The sequence below is a fragment of the Diprion similis genome, chromosome 10 (assembly GCF_021155765.1).
Source record: "Diprion similis isolate iyDipSimi1 chromosome 10, iyDipSimi1.1, whole genome shotgun sequence".
Classification (NCBI taxonomy): domain Eukaryota; kingdom Metazoa; phylum Arthropoda; class Insecta; order Hymenoptera; family Diprionidae; genus Diprion; species Diprion similis.
Window position 1 is genome coordinate 4,733,320 of NC_060114.1, and position 14,322 is coordinate 4,747,641.

The 14,322-nt window shown below is 39.1% G+C and overlaps 1 protein-coding gene across 1 annotated transcript in view; it reads right to left on the reverse strand.

Moving 5' to 3' along the window:
- Window positions 1-14,322, reverse strand: part of LOC124411289 (homeobox protein Nkx-2.4) — a 36,936-nt gene that overhangs the window by 14,020 nt on the left and 8,594 nt on the right. Inside the window, exon 2 of the mRNA XM_046890348.1 lies at window positions 13,150-13,439. Within this exon, the coding sequence (XP_046746304.1) occupies window positions 13,150-13,439 (290 nt within the window). The remainder of the gene's footprint in view (window positions 1-13,149; window positions 13,440-14,322) is intronic.

Here is a 14,322-nt window from a genome sequence, read left to right on the forward strand (position 1 = left end):
TCGGTCTCGACTCAGAATCCCTGATGCAGAATGCCGGCGATCCACTTCAGCCCGAAATTCAACTACGCATCAATCGTTCGCGTGTTGAGCATGCACGTTTGACAATGTGCAGAGGGTACAAGGCACGTAGCAACAGCTCGGGGCGCAGTTTATCCGTCCGTAAGACAAGTGAGCGGCTCTGAGCGTGTAATTCGCAGAATATTAACCCCGGGGTGAGATAACTTCCGCCTGGCGAGAACCACAATGGAAGCCCTAGACCCTCCCTTCAGCGGAACCCAGTAGAGTACTTTCGCCCATATGTTGGTCGGAGTTTATGTAGCTACTTTGTAACCAGCTTGAACCAAGAAAAAATTGTCAATGCCACCTCTTGTCGGAGTCCAAAGTGTCCTTAGACCACAAACATTTCAAGGCTAAGAGTCTTGAACTTGTCTGCTCGGATGCGATCAAGGAGTGTCAAATGGAGTGCAGGGAGTAACAAATAAAACTAGCAATCAATTATATAACTGATCCAAATGCTATCGATGTTGTTGATGTCGTGAGATGTTTTGAGTTCGAATTCAGTGTCTTATCATTTCTTCCCGTAGACCTCAAAAAGACTCTTTTAGTTGTAAGTGGGACCATATCAGCTCCAGTGGAGCCTTTTATATCTTTGTGTCAACACTTTTCTAGCCCGACAATAAGTACCTCGTACATTTTTAAATTCACAAATACTAACTTGACAATGTTTGTGCCTCTAATTGAAAGGTCAACATAGCGTTTAGCATTTTATGACGATTTAAAGTTTACTCATCACAACGGTTACAATATAGTAATGATGACTGGAGTTCAATATCACGACGAAGTGTCCACATACTTGTTTATATCGAAAAATGGAATCCTGATTAGTCTGCTTAGTGTTTCACACCATTGGAACATCAACATCAGCGGTGGAGAATCCAATGTCTTATGAATAATTCCTAAACTAGTGACTTAATGGCGACGCTTTTAAAACCTTAGTTTCTAAACTGCTTTGGCTCGACAGTATGCATTTCATTCATCTTCAAGTACACGAATGATCTAAGATTGATAATTGTACCTCAAAGATCAGCGTGACTGTCTTCAGATTTTCACAACGGTGTAAATTGTACAGTTCAGTAGTATCGACTGAAGTTCACTATCACGACGAAGTTTCCATGCAGCACACTTGTTCGTCCCGAAAAGTGGGTTGTTGATAGTCTGCACACACTGTTCCAAAGCATCGGAACGGCAGCATCGGTTATGGGGAGTGCGAAGAGCGAAAACTGCGAGAGCGTTAAGTCAACATTGAAAACCATGAACATTTTAGACACACTCTCTCTCTCTCTCTCTCTCTTTTTCTCTCCAGCATCAGCAGCCCGGGTGTATGTATAGAAGAATTGAAAAGACTGGACAAGGCTCGACACAATATTTGGAAGCAGAGCTGGGGTGAATATGCGTAGTCAAAGTGGGAGTCTGGGTGTGCAGGAGAGAAGATGACGAGGAAAGAAACGCCTGCCTGCCGCGTGTTATTTCAAGCCAGGGACCGTTCGTCCGTTCGTCCGTTTGTCCATCACGCAGGAGCAGAGGAGCAGCAACAGCAGCAGCAGCAGCCCAGCAATGCGGTGTGTAAATACGCGCCCGTTTCTGATCTCGATGAAAGCTCTGCACGGAGAGTCGTACTACGTGGCTCGAACTGCGGTGACAGGCGATCCGGAGACTCGGGGAATTTCATCCTCTACTCGTGCAGCCTGCTGCAGGTAGCTGACGCTGCACCGTCGCCGGGAGCTCGACTGTTTACCCTGGAGCATTGAGCCCGTGGAACCTGGAGGATGAGGGACGAGTCGGACTCCCGCGTTTACTCAACCGCAAGTCGAGGATTAGGTACTTCTGATAGGCGGAACGCCGGTAATTGACTCGCGGTGACTCGTTTCGCTTCAGGTCCTTCGTCGCCAAAATCAAGTGGCGACGAACTCTCTCATCTTCGAATGTGTATTAGTTAAAGTGACCGAGTTTGTAAGATTGTATTCCTCATGACTGCAACATTAATTCGTTTTTTCAGTTTTGTATCTACGGGTCAATAAACCTTTCGTGAGACCAATCTGTATCATTCTTTTACCAACACCAGTTTATCGCAACAGTCATAATCGACTGATCACGGAACTATGAGTAGATATGCCAAATATCACAATCTTCGTATAGCCAACTCGCTTGAATAGATAAATGATTACAGGTTGGAAATGGTTCTTTTCTTGGACGCTGTTACGTAGTCATTCTAACCCTTACATCCACGTAATGTACTCGGCAATGGAACGGTTTCTAGCCACTTTGTGTTATCAACGAATACAGTCGCGGTTTGTTTAGTTCACATGAATGAACCGAGTTGATAATTATAAACGAATTTTGGGCACAAGTTATGTTATTTTCATTATCCTCAAATTGCAAAGGTTATGATAGTCTGATAAATTATTACATGCATATATTCTCGAGGAATTATAACACACCAAAACTAAAAGACGTCAAAAAACGGGTTATAAGACATGATTTAGCCACCGTTCTGGGTACTTTAAGTTCTAGTGTCCGTGCCTCGTCTATTATATTGCAGACTTTAAAGGTGTTGGCATGACTTGCGGTTTGTGATTGAACTTGGGCTTCGAGTTCTGATCATTATACGTCTCTCTATCAAAACGCAATGAATCTCTCGGATGCCTATCTGTACTGCTGGGGTGAGGGATACTCCAAGCTCTGGTTCTGTGTCCGACAAGGGGTTCGTGCAAGGCGGTAGGGTGGAAGGGCGAGCAATTGATTGAGTTAGGCGGGAGCAATTGGTAGGGTGAATTTGGAACCGCTGATTGTCAGAAATTATAGAGTCTATCTATCTATCTATCTATCTGATCGAGGCAATCCAAGCGTTCGAAGTCAATCGCTTATCCTGCATTATAGCTGGCTCGAAATTACTTACTCTGTTGCAGGTTAAAAGATCGACTAGAACTATACGAATGCCTTATATAACGTCAAACCATCGATTCTCTTTAGCTCAGCACAAGTTGAACCACAAACGCCGTTCAACTTTTTTCTACGCATGAAAATAGCTATTTATGTGGCATGCCCGTAAACCGCCTGTTTTTTTTGGCAAGGATAAAGATTTCAGGACGAGCTGAAGGCGAGCCGGAAGCGAGCCGGAAGCGAGTACTGAAATTATTCGAGCCAAAAAACGGTTTACGGGCATGCCACATACAATATTTTCTACGGTATGGGCATTGAAAAGCAAAACGAAGAGTGAGGTTATGTCGCGATCTGTTCGACGAAGCTACTTTATTCGGCAGTTTGGTATGCGCACTTCAAACTGCGCATCAAAACTGCGGAATAAAGACTTTATTCCGCAACTTTGTTCGCTGCCGTATAAAGCGTCACTTTACGGAACGAAAACTGCCACAAAAAGTGAACTTTTCAATGCCGATGCTGTAAAAAAAAATTTATGACTCCAAGCGAATGCGCAAGCCATTCAAAACAATGTCTAGTCAAAAAAATTATGGAATCCAGACGGAATAAGTGCGACTGCGGGATTAATCAAGGTGAGTTAGATAGAAACAGTGTCTCGTCAATATAGAGAATATAAAATAAATAGATAAATAAATTTAAAAACAAACACGAAGGCATCTGCACCAAAACAGTGGAAATATCAACTGCGATTACGATTGTACTGATAAAGACTCACATTAATTTTCAATAATTCATACATTAATTTGTTCGTAATAGTTGAAATTATCTTACAGACAAATCAGCTTACAAATTTTTTTCAATTATTCTATGCGTGCAGCTACTCTACCAAATGCATAGAATTACAGGATTGTAAATTAAATCCCGACGACCTGCAGTTGATTTTCAACACGTAACCAAATTCTCTTGTATAAATATTATGCCTATGTACAGCTAGTAGGAATATCTGCGGCGTCACTCGGTGTTAGATCGCGGAATAATTACGTTGCGGTTGAAATATCAAATTATGATTAGGGGTTGTTAATTGGCGCGTGTTGACCCTGCTAAGTGGTACGCCAGAGGGGAAACCCCAACGCCAAAGCCCCTCGTGTTATTTTAGCAGAACGTCACAGAGCCGATGATGACTTGCCGATTATATGTGTGTGTGTGTGTGTGTGTGTGTGTGTGTGTGTGTGTGTGTGGCCACAAGCCACGACGCGGAACCCAATGCTCAAGCAGATTGCGTTATAAAGCTATGGCCGAAAGCGATACGTGCACTCATTGCCTGATAACAGTGTCGTCAAATGTTGATTTTCTCATCCTGTGCATTATTCGAGTTCGGAAAACGTCAGCTTACAGGTGTTCATGATGAAATCAAGTAAACTCATCATTTACCTAATTTCATACCTCACTGAAATTTGGTAAAGAATGACAAAAAGATAACCGATAACATAAGATAACGTAAATAAATAACTCTGACAAAAAGTTAAACGGATCTCTAAAACAGCTTGAATTTTGGATTTATGTTCTATGCAATGAATTCCTTAAGAGAAAATATTCACGATCCAAACTCATGTGAAAAGAATACAAATTTCGGATAGGCAACTTTTGAAGGAGTATAGTCTAGTTGAAGAAATCTATGAGCGGAAAATTCAGTTACTCCTCCAAGAGCCTATTAGGTATACCATAAATTGTGAATTTTACACAATACAGGATTTTGAAAATCATCGTTTTCTTTTGGCGACGAAATTAATTACTTCATCATTCTTGACACGATGTGGAATGTGTTATTCAATGATTTTAGACTACAGCCAGATCCGTTTCTTGAATTTATAATGGTTTGATCATGTAAATTTTATTCTCTTTAGACAGAGTGATACGCATAAAAAATTTTGTTTTTCTTGTTCATCAATAAATGACGCAGAGAGAAAATTTCAAAATGTCACTGATTGTGAGGTCATTCAGAGCTGGTTTTGTTTTTCTCAAGATTTATAAATATCACGCACTTCATAGTTTATACTTGTAAGTACTTTTCAATATTTTCTGCGCCAGGTTTGACACTGAAAGATTGCATAATTTGAAACTGATTTAGTCAACAATTAAACGTATTGTGACAAAAGAAAAAAAATAATTCGTTACAGTTACTAGAAAATTATAATAAAATCCGTATAGTTACGATTAAAAAACTTTACTCTCAGTACGTACCAAGAACCATATTTTTCAGTTATTATTAAAAAGTGTAAACAACTAAGAACTGACTTTTAGTAACCACAGATAGAAGTTTCTCTTGACGTAAGAAGTTTCAAGCGATCAGAATACCTGCAAATGATTTCAGCATTACTTGCAAATTTTCGGATTTAGTATAAAAAGGATTATCGCTTTTATCGCGACCACTCAGGACCAACTGCTGTTGGGTTTTTGAGGGACTATCCTTTGACTGCCAGGACTGATGGCCGTAATTATATGGACCCGCAGTCAGCCAAGACGTGCTGTTAGCGGTGTCCACAACCGGTCTCACTCACCTATTAGTCGGACCTAACTTTACTCGCCCCACTAATTCTTATACAGTGGACACCCTATAACAAACAATCTGGGCTGTAACAGGCCTGTGTTTGCCACTTTTATTGCTAGTGTACATAATATATTTACTCACAGTACGCAGTCAGTCACTCCATTCTTTGGGGTTCAAAATGCGATTTTACAATTCAAAATTTCGACAAAATCTTCAAGCTTTTTTCATCAAAGACTCGATACATCCACATGTGCTATGCGAATTATTTTTCAATTCACTCTATGAGGCTTGCTGCCTCTATGAAGCATATACCCAAACGGTATCGTCGTTGATACTGTCAATATTTTTGCTTGTTACGATCATTTATTCATCCGTATTTTGTGCCAAATGATTACGAAGTGACGGAATTGGCAGTTCCAAATCTGCTTATGAAGCCGTAGTACCATATCGTCAAATCCTTTGATCAATAGATCACTTCTAGGATCATTAATCGCAACGTTTTTCAGTGCAGTAAAAAATTTTGAGTACAGTTTAACAATTTGATTAATCAATAATAATGAAACGATAACAAAACCTGAAGGCGACAAATTTCCTATGAAAGAAACCATATTTGCTGGTAATTAGACGAATAATCCAATGAAAAATTTTGTTTTTACCGCGCATGCCTAAATAAAAAAAGTGTCTTAACCAATTCCAAAGAAATTTTCACACGTTGTTAAATTAGTAAAATACCCCAAACGTATGAATGTTTTGATGATAGTCCGAAGGATTTTCGTGGCTCAGAGGTTAATTTTCGCAGCGAGCGACTCGCGCTGTTGAGAATAATGCATCTGCATACCAACGCATGATAAGGAAGGACACGTAGAATGAAGAACGCGTGCGCAGCTTCGCCGGCATGTGGCCAGCGATAATTACATCCTTCTGAAGCTGGGAGGGCGTATGTATGCAGATTACAGGTGGCTGATGCACCGTTGAATTTCTCCTCTTCACGGCTCTGCACACTTTTCAGAAGCCAAGGGTGCATACATTGCTCAAGATGCAAAGAGGTTCCGGCATATGCATATTCTTCCGCTTCCCTTTTCACGCACGCTCATTGCATTTCCCAGTGCAGATCTAACCGCTACGACCCGCTGCTTTTTCCGCTCCTCCAGGATGCGTCGAGCCTCACCAGAAATTTTTTTCACATCACAGTCTTTGAGCTTTTTTCAGTATTTTTCAAGCTTCGGATGAGAAATTACAGTTGTCAAGCTATGACGAAAAGAGTATAATCTGGATAGGTATATTCTCGGTTGGATCACTGTGTATATACATTACGGCGATTGATGATTTCATACAAGAACAGAGAATATTTTATACCCAACTGATTGGTTTTTTATTCCATTCCCTGCCCATGAATTGAAGGGTTTTCAAATACATTTGTAACTTTTTCGACATGTTAAATTTTGGGGGTCGTTCACAAAACTTTTGTAGAGAAAATGAGAAACTGAAAATTTTTTACTTCATCGTTATACCTGATTGTGTAAGTTTCTATCTGAAAACTGATTAGGTACGTTATTGATTCAAACGGTCCGGCATTTTTTAAGTCGTTTTAATACCAAGAATAAAAGAAAATAAATCAAATGATGTTATCTCGAGAATGAATGAACGGATTTGGATAATTTTAGTTTTAATTCACGCGGCTTTTTTTAAATTGGAAATCAATAGGTTTTGGATTCAAACGGTCTAGTAGTTTTAGAATTATTCGAAAAACAAAACAAAATAAAAATAATTCAAATGACGATATTTTGAGAATGAATGAACAGATTTGTTTTCGCATCGTTTAAATGAGAAATTTGAAAAATAACAAAAAAGTTGTATAATAATATTTATACAACGTGAACACGTTTCGGCCATTTTTTCATGCGTGTTTTCCGTACACGAAGGTGCCCGTTTCGATGACGGATATAGAGTAAGTCTGCGAATGCGCATCCGCGGAGTACAGAAAAGACGACTTTTCACTCCTAGGAAGTTAAAAGTCGTCTTTTCTCTACTGCGCGCATGCGTTGTCGCAAACAAATCAGCCATTACGCGACCCTAACCTCAATTTCGTGAAAAACGCATAGCATAGGTACTCTTGATACATAAATGATCGCATGCAACAAGGAAGCAACGGTCTTTTCGCCTCTTGTATTTGCAATATACGTCTTCGTCTGACCTATCATGGTATCCAGCGATATCGGAATTCAAAATTCCCGTATAATTCCCGATTTTACAGGAATTTCCGGCTGCTGGACACTCTGCCAACGCCACATATTGCAAACTTACGTTCGGCCCGAAAAGACTTGTTATACATAATATACTATTTCCGATCTGAAAACATAATTATGTGATTGTGAGCGGGAATTTCGTAAGCTGGCTTTTTATCTCGAATAATGTTGTAATACTCCAGAAAATAGTTTTTTACCATTAGAGCCTGACACCCATTTCAGAAGACTATATATGCTTACATTTTTTTCATTTGTTCAACATTTCTCTGGTTCAAAATATGTGAAAAACGACAGTTTTGATAAATTGAGTATTCAATTTTTGTAGCCAAATATAGCTTCCCAATGAATTTCTGGTATAAAAATTTTGCCCAGAACGCCCGTAAGCCAGGTATCGAATTCTTAGAAAACATTTCCCTCGAGATTGCTAAACATATTCGAAGAAAAAAAAAAAAATTACCAAATAAAAAATCCCGCCGGTTGGTACTAAAGGACTTAAAGACAAAAATATCGGTTTGATTCCCACCTAGTCTTCCAATCGAAGAATTTCGAATCTTTGAATCGAAATATTCCCGTTTTCTCTGTAACGTGTACGAACGTGTGCATGTACTACATACATTAAAATAATAATTTTTCATTCAATTTGGAGTTGATTGCCTTGTTTTTATACGAACGAAAGCTTTTTGCACAAGCCAATTATTATTGTTATTATTATTATTATTCGCGTAGGGTATGAAGAAGACACAGCGATTCTGGAATTCCGCCGCGTTCCCCCGGGACCAGCAGCAGTTCAACTCTCGAGCTCGCGTCACGTCGCAATTCGTTTCTGCAAGTTGTGTGCATCGTGCCTATATGGCGTACGAAATACGCGAAAGCAGCGTGCCAAAATAACTTTGTGTACTCAGCCAGTCCCAGCACGATGACGCGCTTACCCAGGCTCCTCCCTTCCTGCGCAAACATACCTTGGCTCACCCTGGCCTCTGTCTCTCTCTCTCTCTTTCTCTCCCCCTCTTTTTATACCATTCATTTCAAGTTTAGACGCGTGAACAAAGATTGAAGCTTTAATACTGTTTACCAATCACGACGCGAAGCCCGTTTCAATATACCGAATATTTTTTTTCTTTTCGATTTTTTTTTTCCCCGTCTTGTGCAGTATGTATTCTTCTTCATCCACCGACGATGCATATTCATGGTTTTTTCATGTGTTATGTTATACGGGACGCATTTTTGCGCTCGAAACGAAACTATACACGCCAAGAAAAATTTTTGGTTATGTGTATTGAGTGTTTTCTTTTTTTTAACTGTAACCGAAAAATATATATGTAATATTACCAAATTTTCAAATAATTCCAATATCATTCGAACCAATGTCGTATATTTAAAAATTTTATGAAACAGATTTTCGCGTTTTTGAAAACTCTATGTTGAAATACTTTCATTTTTGAATCTTTCTACATTTTTACCCTTAGCCTTCTACGTATAGAAAAGTCCGGAGCGACAGCTGGCTGCATGGCCTGGAGCAACAGTAACAGAAACAATAACACCAAGAACAATCCTGACAAGGACAACAACATCAATGGCGATAACTGTAATGCCGAAGTGAACAGAACAGGTATTCACAATGGGTCGAGCTGCTGCACACTCAAAGTGACAATATGCGAACATAATGAAATGAAGGGTCACATCTGCAGTGTCCCTTTTACGAATTGCGCGTGCGCTTTAGTCTACGCGCTGTCTGATGCATCTATGTGCATACATACTTACAGATAACCTATAACATACGTTGATTCTACGTACAGATTATGCATCACTTTTTTCAACTAGCATTGGATTTTAGTGAACAACAAGGGATGTTCTTATCCTTTTAGCCTGTAAATTGGGTGACACATTTTTTGAAACACTCGTTGAGGTTAGAATCAACAATGCCGAAAGCTGCGATTACCTGAAAAATAATGATACTTGGAAAAGAGCTTGTCTTATAGTTAAAATTTACAAGCCTGCAACCATAGTAGAAACAATCGTCTTAAAATAAATTGATGATCAATTTTTAATTGAAATTTTTTTTAGATTATTGTGATAGTTGATTATTTTTACTATGAAAGACCATTCGCATAACGAGCTTTAAGAATCTCTTTATTTCATCGCAAATCCGTGTTTGAAAAAATGCGTTATCCAAATTCAGATTGCAAAGGTAAAAACCATTCTTTGTACAATAATTAAGTTTCAAAAAATTCCGGAAAGTCAACAGACGAATAAGTAGCTAAATTCACACGAAAATACTTGATATCTATAACATACGATCGTTGCATTATGCATACCGAGAGAAAATGGTGAAACTTATCAGAAATATAATCGAACTCTACTGGTCGACGAGATCGCATCGCGGCAACATTTTCGTCCGCTAGGCAGGGGTGCCAACTTACATTAAACGAGGCACGACATGTCGAATTCCACCACGTAAAGTGGCGAATAGGGTTAAGTTGTATCATTCGTAGCAGTGATAAATTATCAATCAGTCAGCAACAAGAGTTCACTTAGCCTTTCCGAATTCCTACAACAACTATTTGAGATCTTGTCAACCTAAAAAACTTCACGTTACCTACCTAACCTCCGTAAGCCGCGCTTGACAGCTCAAGCTTGAGTTGGCCAGCCTGAATAGAAATTTAGTAGAGTTTGCGCATGCGTAGTAGGAACCTCAATTTGCCAGGTTTCATCGTTTCCTCTCGGCGGGACACGTACAGAAACCGAATGAAATAAGCGTGCATAGTTTCGTTGCGAAGAGCTCGTTTGAAGTTATTTGTTGTCAAGGGTTGGGCGCTTTTGTGGGCGCAGAAGTCCATGGACGGATCGGTGAAACGCGAGTGCCGCATCCGACGAAACTCGTTATTCAAAATTAGAGAGCCACGCGCACGACGCTGCAGTTGAGCTTTTGTTACCGTCGCGGAAGTCGTCGGTGCGGTTGATTGCTGTAATCAAACTCGCTTCTTCTTCGAATAGACCAGCTTTGCACCCGCACTTCAGAGAGCCTTTACTGCAGACTGCAAAGACAATCCAGTCAAAAACGCGCGCACTGCTTTACCGACGGAACTGGGAAAACGTAAGATGGACGACTCGCTCAATTTCCCGACGACAAATCAATTCATAATCCGTCGTCACTCGGTTCTTTATCAAATTTTCCACATTCATGAATTAGGGAGCGGAATCGGCGGATTTAAATAGTCACACGAGCGTGAGAAGTAGGTACAGCGATAAAAAAAAAGTCGACAATTGGTCATTTGTAATGACGGAAAAGAGTGCATATTTTGCAAGTGTGACGTGAAAACCTGTACAAAATCACGTTTACGTTCGTCAAAACCAATGCGGTGGAAAAAGTAGTTACAATAATCAACGTATCTATTGTAGGAAGAAATTATGGTTCAATAGTGGAAAGAAAATTTGTGCAAAGAGTTTTATAATGGTTCAAGTTATGTTTCAGGATATTAAGCAAATGGGTTTCAACCAAATGTTATTCCATCTTTAAGGCAACTCTGGATAAATCGACTCCATTTCTTGGCTCACGATTACTCTAACATCAAGTGATACTTATTTATAATTGATACGTCAAAATTTACTCGTGAAGTGAGAATGTTTTGAGTTCGGATTTTGTAATAAAATAAAGTGTTGATATAATACTATAGCTTACAAGCTTTTCGCATTGAAATGAATAAAAGTTCTTACTTGAATCACTCGTTCCAAAACAAAGGGTTACTCCAAGTTGCTTTTAATGAAGAAAATTACTACTGTATGATAGTGTTTTCGGACTATGAACAATAAAAAATATATGTAGCACCAATTACATGATGATTACAAAGAGAGAGAGAGAGAGAGATAGAGATAGCGAGTAAAAGGGGAAGGACGCACATGGGAATGGTGTATGTCGAAACCACAGGCAGACAGAGGAGAAGGGACTGCCGGGAGTACAGGATGCCAGCAATGAAGGCGACAACAATTATTTATTGTTGTCAGACAACTGCGTTCATGTTGCCAGATTGATTTGCCAGAGCAGCCACCAAACTATAGTGTCATAGGTATCAAATACTACGACGGTAATTGTCTAATTATTATTCCCGGAAAATGGCGATAATTGTTCTATATCTATAATATAATGTGATTATAATGATAGTGATTGAGTTTTCGTTAATTGAACAGCATGGTACAGAACTTCATTTCATGGTGATCGTTATATGAATAGAATAAAATTTTTCATAAACTTAAACTTGTCGAAATAATATCTAGACGATGTAAAACGTGAATATAGTTTCAATTTATCCATCCTTTTCAAGGTTGATTTCGGTAAAGCTTTCGTTAAATATGATGGGAAAAAATGTAGTGAGTTCAGATAACGAACTGTAAGTGAGTTAATAAACTTGAATCCAAAAAATCTTAATTCCGGAAACTTTTAGTCCATGGTAGTAAGTTATGAATGCGCAATTGTAGTTGCAACCTTTCGAATAAATCTTATAAAAATATTCATAACTTTCAAATCACTAGACTTATTAAGTCCCAAATCTAGTTTCAGAGTTATAAATGAATGGTGAAAATTTCGAAAAAACATTCATTCAAAGAAGCGTAACTTTTGAATGAATCATAGACAGTCTCCCCTCAATTAGGCTGCATAATTGTTTCCTCCGCCCAGTTTGAATTTAATCACACGCCGGACTGTGATTCGTAAAATGAATTTTTCCAATCAGAGCTCGTTCCTGATTAATTGTTCCACTGAACGGCTCGACCCTGATGCATCGCATGGGAAGCCATTACACGCCATATAACCAGGGTCATTGGACAAGCGGTGGATCACTCGTATTATAACTATAACTATTTTAGTCGCCATAGTTTAGTCAACTAATCGGAACTACCAGTTCAAACTCAAATCTCGAATAGGTTTGTCGTAGGAGATCTAGGCACACCATGTATACTCACACTACGAATAGGTTGCACAGTTGTTATTTACATCAACACGAATTCTGTTGCGAACCCATTCAACTGTATTCTATCATAAACACTAATGCAAAAATTGAAAAGAATCTATTATACGTATTATACACACGAGTACAGTCAATTGATGTGCATAATTGTAAACCTCGAAATGATACCTACATGACTATCGATTTTAGATTCATGAATTCATACAATCACGTTTGCCTATCGTGCAGCAACAAAAAAAAAATTTGATTTTACAAAACATGGCGATCAAATACGACAAAAGAAATGCTTTTTCAATTCAAATGAATTTTGAACTTCGCATAACAAAATGTAAATCATTGTTTTAACCAATTTCTTGTTGTATCAAATAATCCATTCTATTGAATCGAAAGAACATTTCTTCCACTATATTTGGAAAATTCAAAATTTAATATATTATAGTGTATATGGTGAACTTACCTGGGTTGGAGTGAGATGAATTAGCGAGGCGAGATGTTCCCTTTCAGGTGCGCTGAGGTATTTTTGTTGCTTAAATCTTCTCTCAAGCTCGTATACTTGAGCCTGGGTGAAAAGTACGCGGCGTTTTCGTCGCTGGGCAAGAGGAAACTGCATCGCACCGACGCCCATGCCGACGCCGACGCCGACGCCCATCCCCGAAGACTTACCCATGTCACCCATGGACTGCCCGACGGAACAGCCCGCCATGTTGGAACCGGCTCCCGCTGCCGCAGCTCCCATCAAACGTGAAACTGCGATAAAAAAAACATGGAATTTTGAAAAACAAACTATAAGTTTCATCCTGCATAAACATTTTTGAATTCAATGGAGATTCCGGGATAATGTTGAAGACTGCATGATCCATATTCTCCGGCAGGACGATTTTTACGGGAATTTTTATGGCAGAGCGAAAGAAAACAGAAAAATTATTTTCTATCTTCAATCCTGAAAACAAAAATTGAAAATATAGTAATTAATTGTTAAAAATCTGTTCAAAAGATTTTCTAAACAGGCACTGAAAGGAATTTTCTTCTTTTTTTTCTTCAGTAGTCATTCCGACGTTGCCATTTGTGGATCACAATCGATACCGATTATATCGCTAATATTATATATATCGTAAAGTTCAAGTATTCAACGTTACGAATATGACGAAGAAAAGTTTTTCAATGAATTTACGGGAAGCAGTTTTCCCAATAAAACGAGTCACCGTAGAGTGAAATCGATCAAATCTCCAATTAGATTTTTGACAATTTTGAAGTGATCGTTAATAAAGCATCGATACCTAAGTTTTTGTAATTCCAATTCCGATATTTTTGAATTTTCGTACTTTTAAAGAGATCTTCGTAGCTTACGAATACGACAGTTTACTGAATACTCAATTAATATTCAATAAAATTGATGAAAATCATCGATTTTCGGCGAACCAACCTCCTTCAGCTACCGGGTCGAAGGCGTTGCGGTCTTTAAGTGCGGTTTAAAAGTGCCGACGGATGAGTCCCGGGAGCCTCTTGCCCCCGATAGACCCGAGAGAATCGAGATTTAACTGAGAGACAGGTGGACAAAGGGTTCATTTAGGGATGCTGGATGGATGGAGAAGGGACGCTGCGTCACGAATGGCGCTGCCCGGGAGGTCTG